Source organism: Coregonus clupeaformis, chromosome 37 (genome assembly GCF_020615455.1).
Source record: "Coregonus clupeaformis isolate EN_2021a chromosome 37, ASM2061545v1, whole genome shotgun sequence".
In the NCBI taxonomy this organism is placed as follows: domain Eukaryota; kingdom Metazoa; phylum Chordata; class Actinopteri; order Salmoniformes; family Salmonidae; genus Coregonus; species Coregonus clupeaformis.
Genome location: NC_059228.1, coordinates 32,355,059 through 32,369,335, shown reverse-complemented (window position 1 = coordinate 32,369,335; position 14,277 = coordinate 32,355,059). Strand labels below are relative to the sequence as shown.

At 38.8% G+C, this 14,277-nt stretch overlaps 1 protein-coding gene across 1 annotated transcript in view; it reads left to right on the top strand.

Annotated features, from left to right (window-relative positions):
* LOC121580573 (activin receptor type-2B-like) overlaps positions 1-14,277 on the top strand; it is a 32,595-nt gene that overhangs the window by 15,716 nt on the left and 2,602 nt on the right. The window contains exon 9 of the mRNA XM_045211491.1: positions 9,618-9,748. Coding sequence (XP_045067426.1) covers positions 9,618-9,748 — 131 coding nt within the window. The remainder of the gene's footprint in view (positions 1-9,617; positions 9,749-14,277) is intronic.

Genomic DNA, 14,277 nt, shown 5'->3' with positions numbered 1-14,277 from the left:
ACCCTTAGTAAACCCTTAGTAAACTACTTGTAAATCCTTAGTAAACTCCTTATAAACCCTTAGTAAACTCCTTTTAAACCCTTAGTAAACTCCTTATAAACCCTTAGTAAACCCTTAATAAACTCCTTATAAATCCTTAGTAAACTCCTTATAAACCCTTAGTAAACTCCTTATAAACCCTTAGTAAACTCCTTGTAAACCCTTAGTAAACTCCTTATAAACCCTTAGTAAACCCTTAGTGAACTCCTTATAAACCCTTAGTGAACTCCTTGTAAACCCCTTGTAAACCCTTAGTAAACTCCTTGTAAACCCTTAGTAAACTCCTTGTAAACCCCTTATAAATCCTTAGTAAACTCCTTGTAAACCCTTTGTAAACTCCTTGTAAACCCTTAGTAAACTCCTTGTAAACCCTTAGTAAACTCCTTTATAAACCTTAGTAAACTCCTTATAAACCCTTAGTAAACTCCTTATAAATCCTTAGTAAACTCCTTGTAAACCCTTAGTAAACTCCTTTATAAACCCTTAGTAAACTCCTTATAAACCCTTAGTAAACTCCTTATAAATCCTTAGTAAACTCCTTGTAAACCCTTAGTAAACTCCTTGTAAACTCTTAGTAAACCCTTAGTAAACTCCTTGTAAACCCTTAGTAAACTCCTTGTAAACCCTTAGTAAACTATTTTTAAATCATTAGTAAACTCCTTGTAAATCCTTAGTAAACTCCTTATAAACCCTTTGTAAACTCCTTATAAACCCTTAGTAAACTCATTGTAAACCTTTAGTAAACTCCTTGTAAACCCTTAGTAAACTCCTTGTAAACCCTTTGTAAACTCCTTGTAAACCCTTAGTAAACTCCTTATAAATCCTTAGTAAACTCCTTATAAACCTTTAGTAAACTCCTTATAAACCCTTAGTAAACTCCTTATAAACCCTTAGTAAACTCCTTGTAAACCCTTATTACCCTTATAAACCCTTAGTAAACTCCTTATAAACCCTTAGTACCCTTAGTAAACTCCTTGTAAACCCTAGTAAACTCCTTATAAACCCACTAACTCTACCTTTGTGAACTCCTTATAAACCCTTAGTGAACTCCTTGTAAACCCCTTGTAAACCCTTAGTAAACTCCTTGTAAACCCTTAGTAAACTCATTGTAAACCCCTTATAAATCCTTAGTAAACTCCTTGTAAACCCTTAGTAAACTCCTTGTAAACCCTTTGTAAACTCCTTGTAAACCCTTAGTAAACTCCTTTATAAACCCTTAGTAAACTCCTTATAAATCCCTAAACTCCTTGTAAACCATTAGTAAACTCCTTGTAAACCCTTAGTAAACTCCTTGTAAACCCTTAGTAAACTCCTTGTAAACCCTTAGTAAACTCCTTATAAATGCTTAGTAAACTCCTTGTAAACCCTTAGTAAACTCCTTGTAAACCCTTAGTAAACTCCTTATAAACCCTTAGTAAACCCGTAGTAAACTCCTTGTAAACCCTTAGTGAACTCCTTATAAACCCTTAGTGAACTCCTTGTAAACCCCTTGTAAACCCTTAGTAAACTCCTTGTAAACCCTTAGTAAACTCATTGTAAACCCCTTATAAATCCTTAGTAAACTCCTTGTAAACCCTTAGTAAACTCCTTGTAAACCCTTTGTAAACTCCTTGTAAACCCTTAGTAAACTCCTTTAGAAACCCTTAGTAAACTCCTTATAAATCCCTAAACTCCTTGTAAACCATTAGTAAACTCCTTGTAAACCCTTAGTAAACCCTTAGTAAACTCATTGTAAACCCTTAGTAAACTCCTTATAAACCCTTAGTAAACTCCTTGTAAACCTTTAGTAAACCCTTAGTAAACTCCTTGTAAACCCTTAGTAAACTCCTTGTAAACCCTTAGTAAACTCCTTATAAATTCTTAGTAAACTCCTTATAAACCTTTAGTAAACTCCTTATAAACCCTTAGTAAACTCCTTATAAACCCTTAGTAAACTCCTTGTAAACCCTTAGTAAACACCTTATAAACCCTTAGTAAACTCCTTATAAACCCTTAGTAAACTCCTTATAAATCCTTAGTAAACTCCTTGTAAACCCTTAGTAAACTCCTTGTAAACCCTTAGTAAACTCCTTATAAATCCTTAGTAAACTCCTAATAAACCTTTAGTAAACTCCTTATAAACCCTTAGTAAACTCCTTATAAACCCTTAGTAAACTCCTTGTAAACCCTTAGTAAACACCTTATAAACCCTTAGTAAACTCCTTATAAACCCTTAGTAAACCCTTAGTAAACTCCTTGTAAACCCTTAGTAAACTCCTTGTAAACCCTTAGCAAACTCCTTATAAACCCTTAGTAAACTCCTTATAAACCCTTAGTAAACCCGTAGTAAACTCCTTGTAAACCCTTAGTAAACTCCTTATAAACCTTTAGTAAACCCTTATAAACCCTTAGTAAACCCTTAGTAAACCCTTAGTAAACCCTTAGTAAATCCTTAGTAAACTCCTTATAAACCCTTAGTAAACACTTAGTAAACTCCTTGTAAACCCTTAGTAAACTCCTTATAAACCCTTAGTAAACTCCTTATAAACCCTTAGTAAACTCATTATAAACCCTTAGTAAACTCCTTATAAACCTTTAGTAAACTCCTTGTAAACCCTTAGTAAACTCCTTATAAACCCTTAGTAAACTCCTTATAAACCCTTAGTAAACTCCTTCTAAACCCTTAGTAAACCCTTAATAAACTCCTTATAAATCCTTAGTAAACTCCTTATAACCCCTTAGTAAACTCATTGTAAACCCTTTGTAAACTCATTATAAACCCTTAGTAAACCCTTAGTAAACTCCTTCTAAACCCTTAGTAAACCCTTAGTAAACTACTTGTAAATCCTTAGTAAACTCCTTATAAACCCTTAGTAAACTCCTTTTAAACCCTTAGTAAACTCCTTATAAACCCTTAGTAAACTCCTTATAAATCCTTAGTAAACTCCTTATAAACCCTTAGTAAACTCCTTATAAACCCTTAGTAAACTCCTTGTAAACCCTTAGTAAACTCCTTATAAACCCTTAGTAAACCCTTAGTGAACTCCTTATAAACCCTTAGTGAACTCCTTGTAAACCCCTTGTACACCCTTAGTAAACTCCTTGTAAACCCTTAGTAAACTCCTTGTAAACCCCTTATAAATCCTTAGTAAACTCCTTGTAAACCCTTTGTAAACTCCTTGTAAACCCTTAGTAAACTCCTTGTAAACCCTTAGTAAACTCCTTTATAAACCTTAGTAAACTCCTTATAAACCCTTAGTAAACTCCTTATAAATCCTTAGTAAACTCCTTGTAAACCCTTAGTAAACTCCTTTATAAACCCTTAGTAAACTCCTTATAAACCCTTAGTAAACTCCTTATAAATCCTTAGTAAACTCCTTGTAAACCCTTAGTAAACTCCTTGTAAACTCCTTGTAAACCCTTAGTAAACTCCTTGTAAACCCTTAGTAAACTATTTTTAAATCATTAGTAAACTCCTTGTAAATCCTTAGTAAACTCCTTATAAACCCTTTGTAAACTCCTTATAAACCCTTAGTAAACTCATTGTAAACCTTTAGTAAACTCCTTGTAAACCCTTAGTAAACTCCTTGTAAACCCTTTGTAAACTCCTTGTAAACCCTTAGTAAACTCCTTATAAATCCTTAGTAAACTCCTTATAAACCTTTAGTAAACTCCTTATAAACCCTTAGTAAACTCCTTATAAACCCTTAGTAAACTCCTTGTAAACCCTTATTAAACACCTTATAAACCCTTAGTAAACTCCTTATAAACCCTTAGTAAACCCTTAGTAAACTCCTTGTAAACCCTTAGTAAACTCCTTATAAACCCTTAGTAAACCCGTAGTAAACTCCTTGTAAACCCTTTGTGAACTCCTTATAAACCCTTAGTGAACTCCTTGTAAACCCCTTGTAAACCCTTAGTAAACTCCTTGTAAACCCTTAGTAAACTCATTGTAAACCCCTTATAAATCCTTAGTAAACTCCTTGTAAACCCTTAGTAAACTCCTTGTAAACCCTTTGTAAACTCCTTGTAAACCCTTAGTAAACTCCTTTATAAACCCTTAGTAAACTCCTTACAAATCCCTAAACTCCTTGTAAACCATTAGTAAACTCCTTGTAAACCCTTAGTAAACCCTTAGTAAACTCATTGTAAACCCTTAGTAAACTCCTTATAAACCCTTAGTAAACTCCTTGTAAACCTTTAGTAAACCCTTAGTAAACTCCTTGTAAACCCTTAGTATACTCCTTGTAAACCCTTAGTAAACTCCTTATAAATTCTTAGTAAACTCCTTATAAACCTTTAGTAAACTCCTTATAAACCCTTAGTAAACTCCTTATAAACCCTTAGTAAACTCCTTGTAAACCCTTAGTAAACACCTTATAAACCCTTAGTAAACTCCTTATAAACCCTTAGTAAACCCTTAGTGAACTCCTTGTAAACCCTTAGTAAACTCCTTATAAACCCTTAGTAAACTCCTTATAAACCCTTAGTAAACCCGTAGTAAACTCCTTGTAAACCCTTAGTAAACTCCTTATAAACCTTTAGTAAACCCTTAGTAAACTCCTTATAAACCCTTAGTAAACCCTTAGTAAACCCTTAGTAAACCCTTAGTAAATCCTTAGTAAACTCCTTATAAACCCTTAGTAAACCCTTAGTAAACTCCTTATAAACCCTTAGTAAACTCCTTATAAACCCTTAGTAAACTCCTTATAAATCCTTAGTAAACTCCTTGTAAACCCTTAGTAAACTCCTTGTAAACCCTTAGTAAACTCCTTATAAATCCTTAGTAAACTCCTTATAAACCTTTAGTAAACTCCTTATAAACCCTTAGTAAACTCCTTATAAACCCTTAGTAAACTCCTTGTAAACCCTTAGTAAACACCTTATAAACCCTTAGTAAACTCCTTATAAACCCTTAGTAAACCCTTAGTAAACTCCTTGTAAACCCTTAGTAAACTCCTTGTAAACCCTTAGCAAACTCCTTATAAACCCTTAGTAAACTCCTTATAAACCCTTAGTAAACCCGTAGTAAACTCCTTGTAAACCCTTAGTAAACTCCTTATAAACCTTTAGTAAACCCTTATAAACCCTTAGTAAACCCTTAGTAAACCCTTAGTAAACCCTTAAGAAACCCTTAGTAAATCCTTAATAAACTCCTTATAAACCCTTAGTAAACACTTAGTAAACTCCTTATAAACCCTTTGTAAACTCCTTATAAACCCTTAGTAAACTCCTTATAAACCCTTAGTAAACTCCTTATAAACCTTTAGTAAACTCCTTGTAAACCCTTAGTAAACTCCTTATAAACCCTTAGTAAACTCCTTATAAACCCTTAGTAAACTCATTATAAACCCTTAGTAAACTCCTTATAAACCTTTAGTAAACTCCTTGTAAACCCTTAGTAAACTCCTTATAAACCCTTAGTAAACTCCTTATAAACCCTTAGTAAACTCCTTCTAAACCCTTAGTAAACCCTTAATAAACTCCTTATAAATCCTTAGTAAACTCCTTATAACCCCTTAGTAAACTCATTGTAAACCCTTTGTAAACTCCTTATAAACCCTTAGTAAACCCTTAGTAAACTCCTTCTAAACCCTTAGTAAACCCTTAGTAAACTACTTGTAAATCCTTAGTAAACTCCTTATAAACCCTTAGTAAACTCCTTTTAAACCCTTAGTAAACTCCTTATAAACCCTTAGTAAACCCTTAATAAACTCCTTATAAATCCTTAGTAAACTCCTTATAAACCCTTAGTAAACTCCTTATAAACCCTTAGTAAACTCCTTGTAAACCCTTAGTAAACTCCTTATAAACCCTTAGTAAACCCTTAGTAAACTCCTTGTAAACCCTTAGTAAACTCCTTATAAACCTTTAGTAAACCCTTAGTAAACTCCTTATAAACCCTTAGTAAACCTTTAGTAAACCCTTAGTAAACCCCTAGTAAATCCTTAGTAAACTCCTTATAAACCCTTAGTAAACCCTTAGTAAACTCCTTATAAACCCTTAGTAAACTTATTGTAAACCCTTAGTAAACTCCTTATAAACCCTTAGTAAACTCCTTATAAACCCTTAGTAAACTCCTTAGTAAACCCTTAGTAAACTCCTTATAAATCCTTAGTAACTCCTTATAAACCCTTAGTAAACTCCTTGTAAACCCTTAGTAAACTCCTTATAAACCCTTAGTAAACTCCTTATAAACCCTTAGTAAACTCCTTGTAAACCCTTAGTAAACTCCTTGTAAACCCTTAGTAAACTCCTTATAAACCCTTAGTAAACTCCTTGTAAATCCTTAGTAAACTCCTTATAAACCCTTAGTAAACTCCTTATAAACCCTTAGTAAACTCCTCATAAACCCTTAGTAAACTCCTTATAAACCCTTAGTAAACTCCTTATAAACCCTTAGTAAACCCTTAGTAAACTCCTTATAAACCCTTAGTAAACTCCTTATAAACCCTTAGTAAACCCTTAGTAAACTCCTTGTAAACCCTTAGCAAACTCCTTATAAACCCTTAGTAAACTCCTTATAAACCCTTAGTAAACCCGTAGTAAACTCCTTGTAAACCCTTAGTAAACTCCTTATAAACCTTTAGTAAACCCTTATAAACCCTTAGTAAACCCTTAGTAAACCCTTAGTAAACCCTTAGTAAATCCTTAGTAAACTCCTTATAAACCCTTAGTAAACACTTAGTAAACTCCTTATAAACCCTTAGTAAACTCCTTATAAACCCTTAGTAAACTCCTTATAAACCCTTAGTAAACTCCTTATAAACCTTTAGTAAACTCCTTGTAAACCCTTAGTAAACTCCTTATAAACCCTTAGTAAACTCCTTATAAACCCTTAGTAAACTCATTATAAACCCTTAGTAAACTCCTTATAAACCTTTAGTAAACTCCTTGTAAACCCTTAGTAAACTCCTTATAAACCCTTAGTAAACTCCTTCTAAACCCTTAGTAAACCCTTAATAAACTCCTTATAAATCCTTAGTAAACTCCTTATAACCCCTTAGTAAACTCATTGTAAACCCTTTGTAAACTCCTTATAAACCCTTAGTAAACCCTTAGTAAACTCCTTCTAAACCCTTAGTAAACCCTTAGTAAACTACTTGTAAATCCTTAGTAAACTCCTTATAAACCCTTAGTAAACTCCTTTTAAACCCTTAGTAAACTCCTTATAAACCCTTAGTAAACCCTTAATAAACTCCTTATAAATCCTTAGTAAACTCCTTATAAACCCTTAGTAAACTCCTTATAAACCCTTAGTAAACTCCTTGTAAACCCTTAGTAAACTCCTTATAAACCCTTAGTAAACCCTTAGTAAACTCCTTGTAAACCCTTAGTAAACTCCTTATAAACCTTTAGTAAACCCTTAGTAAACTCCTTATAAACCCTTAGTAAACCTTTAGTAAACCCTTAGTAAACCCCTAGTAAATCCTTAGTAAACTCCTTATAAACCCTTAGTAAACCCTTAGTAAACTCCTTATAAACCCTTAGTAAACTTATTGTAAACCCTTAGTAAACTCCTTATAAACCCTTAGTAAACTCCTTATAAACCCTTAGTAAACTCCTTAGTAAACCCTTAGTAAACTCCTTATAAATCCTTAGTAACTCCTTATAAACCCTTAGTAAACTCCTTGTAAACCCTTAGTAAACTCCTTATAAACCCTTAGTAAACTCCTTATAAACCCTTAGTAAACTCCTTGTAAACCCTTAGTAAACTCCTTGTAAACCCTTAGTAAACTCCTTATAAACCCTTAGTAAACTCCTTGTAAATCCTTAGTAAACTCCTTATAAACCCTTAGTAAACTCCTTATAAACCCTTAGTAAACTCCTTATAAACCCTTAGTAAACTCCTTATAAACCCTTAGTAAACTCCTTATAAACCCTTAGTAAACCCTTAGTAAACTCCTTATAAACCCTTAGTAAACTCCTTATAAACCCTTAGTAAACTCCTTATAAACCCTTAGTAAACTCCTTATAAACCTTTAGTAAACTCCTTGTAAACCCTTAGTAAACTCCTTGTAAACCCTTAGTAAACTCCTTATAAATCCTTAGTAAACTCCTTATAAACCCTTAGTAAACTCCTTATAAACCTTTAGTAAACTCCTTATAAACCCTTAGTAAACACCTTATAAACCCTTAGTAAACTCCTTGTAAACCCTTAGTAAACTCCTTATAAACCCTTAGTAAACTCCTTGTAAACCCTTAGTAAACTCCTTATAAACCCTTATTAAACTCCTTATAAACCCTTAGTAAACCCGTAGTAAACTCCTTGTAAACCCTTAGTAAACTCCTTATGAACCCTTAGTAAACCCTTAGTAAACTCCTTATAAACCCTTAGTAAACCCTTAGTAAACTCCTTATAAACCCTTAGTAAACTCCTTATAAACCCTTAGTAAACCCTTAGTAAACTCCTTATAAACCCTTAGTAAACCCTTAGTAAACCCTTAGTAAACTCCTTGTAAATCCTTAGTAAACTCCTTGTAAACCCTTAGTAAACTCCTTGTAAACCCTTAGTAAACTCCTTATAAACCTTTAGTAAACTCCTTATAAACCCTTAGTAAACTCCTTATAAACCCTTAGTAAACTCCTTGTAAACCCGTAGTAAACTCCTCATAAACCCTTAGTAAACTCCTTATAAATCCTTAGTAAACTCCTTATAAACCCTTAGTAAACTCCTTATAAACCCTTAGTAAACTCCTTATAAACCCTTAGTAAACTCCTTATAAACCCTTAGTAAACCCTTAGTAAACTCCTTGTAAACCCTTAGTAAATTCCTTGTAAACTCCTTATAAACCCTTAGTAAACCCTTAGTAAACTCCTTATAAACCCTTAGTAAACTCCTTGTAAACCCTTAGTAAACTCCTTATAAACCCTTAGTAAACTCCTTGTAAATCCTTAGTAAACTCCTTATAAACCCTTAGTAAACTCCTTATAAACCCTTAGTAAACCCTTAGTAAACTCCTTATAAACCCTTAGTAAACTCCTTATAAACCCTTAGTAAACTCCTTATAAACCCTTAGTAAACTCCTTATAAACCCTTAGTAAACTCCTTATAAACCCTTAGTAAACCCTTAGTAAACTCCTTGTAAACCCTTAGTAAATTCCTTGTAAACTCCTTATAAACCCTTAGTAAACCCTTAGTAAACTCCTTATAAACCCTTAGTAAACTCCTTGTAAACCCTTAGTAAACTCCTTATAAACCCTTAGTAAACTCCTTGTAAATCCTTAGTAAACTCCTTATAAACCCTTAGTAAACTCCTTATAAACCCTTAGTAAACCCTTAGTAAACTCCTTATAAACCCTTAGTAAACCCTTAGTAAACTCCTTATAAAGCCTTAGTAAACTCCTTATAAACCCTTAGTAAACCCTTAATAAACTACTTGTAAAAGCTGACTTAATATAACTTGTTCCTCTGTCTCCGGTAGCGGGGGAGTACAGCCCCTTAACAAAGGGTACCTTCATGTAAAACGTGTTGTGTCGTTGTGTCTCAGGTACCATAGGGGAGTACATGCTACCGTTACAACCCCTTTATAACATGTTATGTCGTTGTACATGCTACCGTTACAACCCCTTTATAACATGTTATGTTGTTGTCTCAGGTACCGTAGGGGAGTACATGCTACCGTTTGAGGAGGAGATTGGCCAGCACACGTCTCTAGGGGACCTTCAGGATGTGGTGGTTCACAAGAAGATGAGACCGGTCTTCAAGGACACCTGGCTCAAACACCCTGTGAGTAACACTGGAGTAACACTGGAGTAACACTGGAGTAACACTGGAAGAGAATCCACTCAGGGGTATAGTGCACCAGAGCGTCAAGCCGCCATTTTCACAATGGTGCCTGTTTAGTAAAGTTCGATCAAACCAGAATTAATGTCTCGCGAGAACACAAAACGATGAATTAATATTCTACATAACAGAATCAATTATAATAGCGTAATGTCATTTTACTGTTTGACCAAAAACACCACCTCATTTGAAGGATGACCTGAATGGTCTCATGCGGCTAAAACAGTTGGTGCCACCAGGCAAAATATCCTAGTTTGTCTACTCTATTGTAAATTGGATCTTCCTACTTTGGTATTTGAGGGTATTAAAAATAGAAACATTTCTTGAGACAATATAGTGGGGAAAAAAAAGTATTTAGTCAGCCACCAATTGTGCAAGTTCTCCCACTTAAAAAGATGAGAGAGGCCTGTAATTTTCATCATAGGTACACGTCAACTATGACAGACAAATTGAGATTTTTTTTCTCCAGAAAATCACATTGTAGGATTTTTTATTAATTTATTTGCAAATTATGGTGGAAAATAAGTATTTAGTCACCTACAAACAAGCAAGATTTCTGGCTCTCACAGACCTGTAACTTCTTCTTTAAGAGGCTCCTCTGTCCTCCACTCGTTACCTGTATTAATGGCACCTGTTTGAACTTGTTATCAGTATAAAAGACACCTGTCCACAACCTCAAACAGTCACACTCCAAACTCCACTACGGCCAAGACCAAAGAGCTGTCAAAGGACACCAGAAACAAAATTGTAGACCTGCACCAGGCTGGGAAGACTGAATCTGCAATAGGTAAGCAGCTTGGTTTGAAGAAATCAACTGTGGGAGCAATTATTAGGAAATGGAAGACATACAAGACCACTGATAATCTCCCTCGATCTGGGGCTCCACGCAAGATCTCACCCCGTGGGGTCAAAATGATCACAAGAACGGTGAGCAAAAATCCCAGAACCACACGGGGGGACCTAGTGAATGACATGCAGAGAGCTGGGACCAAAGTAACAAAGCCTACCATCAGTAACACACTAAGCCGCCAGGGACTCAAATCCTGCAGTGCCAGACGTGTCCCCCTGCTTAAGCCAGTACATGTCCAGGCCCGTCTGAAGTTTGCTAGAGTGCATTTGGATGATCCAGAAGAGGATTGGGAGAATTTCATATGGTCAGATGAAACCAAAATAGAACTTTTTGGCAGAAACTCAACTCGTCGTGTTTGGAGGACAAAGAATGCTGAGTTGCATCCAAAGAACACCATACCTACTGTGAAGCATGGGGGTGTAAACATCATGCTTTGGGGCTGTTTTTCTGCAAAGGGACCAGGACGACTGATCCGTGTAAAGGAAAGAATGAATGGGGCCATGTATCGTGAGATTTTGAGTGAAAACCTCCTTCCATCAGCAAGGGCATTGAAGATGAAACGTGGCTGAGTCTTTCAGCATGACAATGATCCCAAACACACCGCCCGGGCAACGAAGGAGTGGCTTCGTAAGAAGCATTTCAAGGTCCTGGAGTGGCCTAGCCAGTCTCCAGATCTCAACCCCATAGAAAATCTTTGGAGGGAGTTGAAAGTCCGTGTTGCCCAGCGACAGCCCCAAAACATCACTGCTCTAGAGGAGATCTGCATGGAGGAATGGGCCAAAATACCAGCAACAGTGTGTGAAAACCTTGTGAATGTCACACTCTGGTTCTAGGACTGTGTGTTAGAGCCAGGGTGTATCTCATTTGGTGGTGTTGGGGTTGGGTGAGTTTCATTTTGTTTGTGTTTAGTGGTGATTGGTCAATGACTCCCAATCGGAGGTAACGAGTGTCAGCTGTCGGCTCGTTATCTCTGATTGGGAGCCATATATATACTGTTGTGTTTCACGGTTTGTTGGTGGGTTTTTGTTCTATGTTCAGTCGATGTACTGAGGACGTTACGGATCGTGTTTTGTTTTGTCGTTATTTCAACATTAAAGTCATGTTCACTCCCAACGCTGCGCTTTGGTCGTATTTCATAGGCGATCGTGACAGAAAAACCCACCACAACGAGACCAAGCAGCAGTTGGAATACGAGTGGTGGAGCGTGAAGAGCGAAGGTTGGGAGAGGACTATGGAGGCCTGGTCCACCGAGAGGAGAGACCCCCAGAAAATTTTTAGGGGGGGGCTCACGACGTCGGGGCAGAAGGTGTACGGCCTGGAGGAGTGCAAGAGGTTGGCAGAGATGGCCGCCAGTTTAAGGGGGCCACTGGTTACGAAGGGGATGGAAAGTGTGGAGGCACGGCGAGAGGTACTGGGGGGTGTTTCCAGTCCGGTCCGGCCCGTTCCTGATCCCCGTGTAGGGCCAGGGGTGTGTGTCCCCAGTGCGGTTCTGTCTGTCCCTGCTCAACGCACCGAGCCTACGGGGTGCGTCGTCAGCCCTGTCCAGCCAGAGCCGTCCGCCAGACAGGATCAGCCAGAGCCGTCCGCCAGACAGGATCAGCCAGAGCCTTCCGCCAGCCATGAGCAGCCAGATCCTTCCGCCAGCCATGAGCAGCCAGATCCTTCCGCCAGCCATGAGCAGCCAGATCCGTCAGCCAGCCATGAGCCGTCCAGCCAGGATCCGCCAGAGCCGTCCAGCCAGGATCCGCCAGAGCCGTCCAGCCAGGATCCGCCAGAGCCGTCCAGCCGGGATCCGCCAGAGCCGTCCAGCCGGGATCCGCCAGAGCCTTCCAGCCGGGATCCGCCAGAGCCGTCCAGCCAGGATCCGCCAGAGCCGCCCAGCCGGGATCCGCCAGAGCCGCCCAGCCGGGATCCGCCAGAGCCGTCCAGCCGGGATCCGCCAGAGCCTTCCAGCCAGGATCCGCCAGAGCCGTCCAGCCAGGATCCGCCAGAGCCGTCCAGCCAGGATCCGCCAGAGCCGTCCAGCCGGGGATCCGCCAGAGCCGTCCAGCCGGGATCCGCCAGAGCCTTCCAGCCGGGATCCGCCAGAGCCGTCCAGCCAGGATCCGCCAGAGCCGTCCAGCCGGGATCCGTCAGAGCCGTCCAGCCGGGATCCGCCAGAGCCGTCCAGCCGGGATCCGCCAGAGCCGTCCAGCCGGGATCCGCCAGAGCCGTCCAGCCAGGATCCACGCACCAAGCCAGGGGCGCGTGTCGTCAGTCCGGTTCCGGCCAGCGGGGCTAGACAGGCCCAGGGGTACTTTGGGGGGTTGGAGAGGAAATGGGGAGGAAGCCCGAGCCGGAGCCTCCGCCGAGGAGGAATGCCCACCCAGCCCTCCCTGTTTGCTTGTAGTTAGGCGCGGTCGCAGTCCGCGCCTTTGGGGGGGGGTACTGTCACACTCTGGTTCTAGGACTGTGTGTTAGAGCCAGGGTGTATCTCATTTGGTGGTGTTGGGGTTGGGTGAGTTTCATTTTGTTTGTGTTTAGTGGTGATTGTCAATGACTCCCAATCGGAGGTAACGAGTGTCAGCTGTCGGCTCGTTATCTCTGATTGGGAGCCATATATATACTGTTGTGTTTCACGGTTTGTTGGTGGGTTTTTGTTCTATGTTCAGTCGATGTACTGAGGACGTTACGGATCGTGTTTTGTTTTGTTGTTATTTCAACATTAAAGTCATGTTCACTCCCAACGCTGCGCTTTGGTCGTATTTCATAGGCGATCGTGACAGTGAAGACTTACAGAAAACGTTTGACCTGTGTCATTGCCAACAAAGGGTATATAACAAAGTATTGAGAAACTTTTGTTATTGACCAAATTCTTATTTTCCACCATAATTTGCAAATAAATTCATAAAAAATCCTACAATGTGATTATCTGGAGAGAAAAAATCTCATTTTGTCTGTCATAGTTGACGTGTATCTATGATAAAAATTACAGGCCTCTCTCATCATTTTAAGTGGGAGAACTTGCACAATTGGTGGCTGACTAAATATTTTTTCCCCCCACTGTATGTGTGGGCCTAGGCAGACGTTGCAATTGGAGGATGCATTTTATGCATATTCTATATAACGATATTCAGTAGGCTACATCTGTCCTTACAAACTTTGAGAAATTATGACGTCATTTAAAAAAAATATATATAGCGATCCGACACAACAACAAAAAAATAGCACAACACCACTGAATACACTGGGATAAAATACTGGGAGTGTACAGGAGCTAGTTTACAGGGGCACGGACAGGATGGAGGGTTATGTGGTGGAGAGCTGAGAGTTGATCTGACCAGGATAGAGGGTTATGTGGTGGAGAGCTGAGAGTTGATCTGACCAGGATGGAGGGTTATGTGGTGGAGAGCTGAGAGTTGATCTGACCAGGATAGAGGGTTATGTGGTGGAGAGCTGAGAGTTGATCTGACCAGGATGGAGGGTTATGTGGTGGAGAGCTGAGAGTTGATCTGACCAGGATAGAGGGTTATGTGGTGGAGAGCTGAGAGTTGATCTGACCAGGATAGAGGGTTATGTGGTGGAGAGCTGAGAGTTGATCTGACCAGGAAAGAGGGTTATGTGGTGGAGAGCTGAGAGTTGA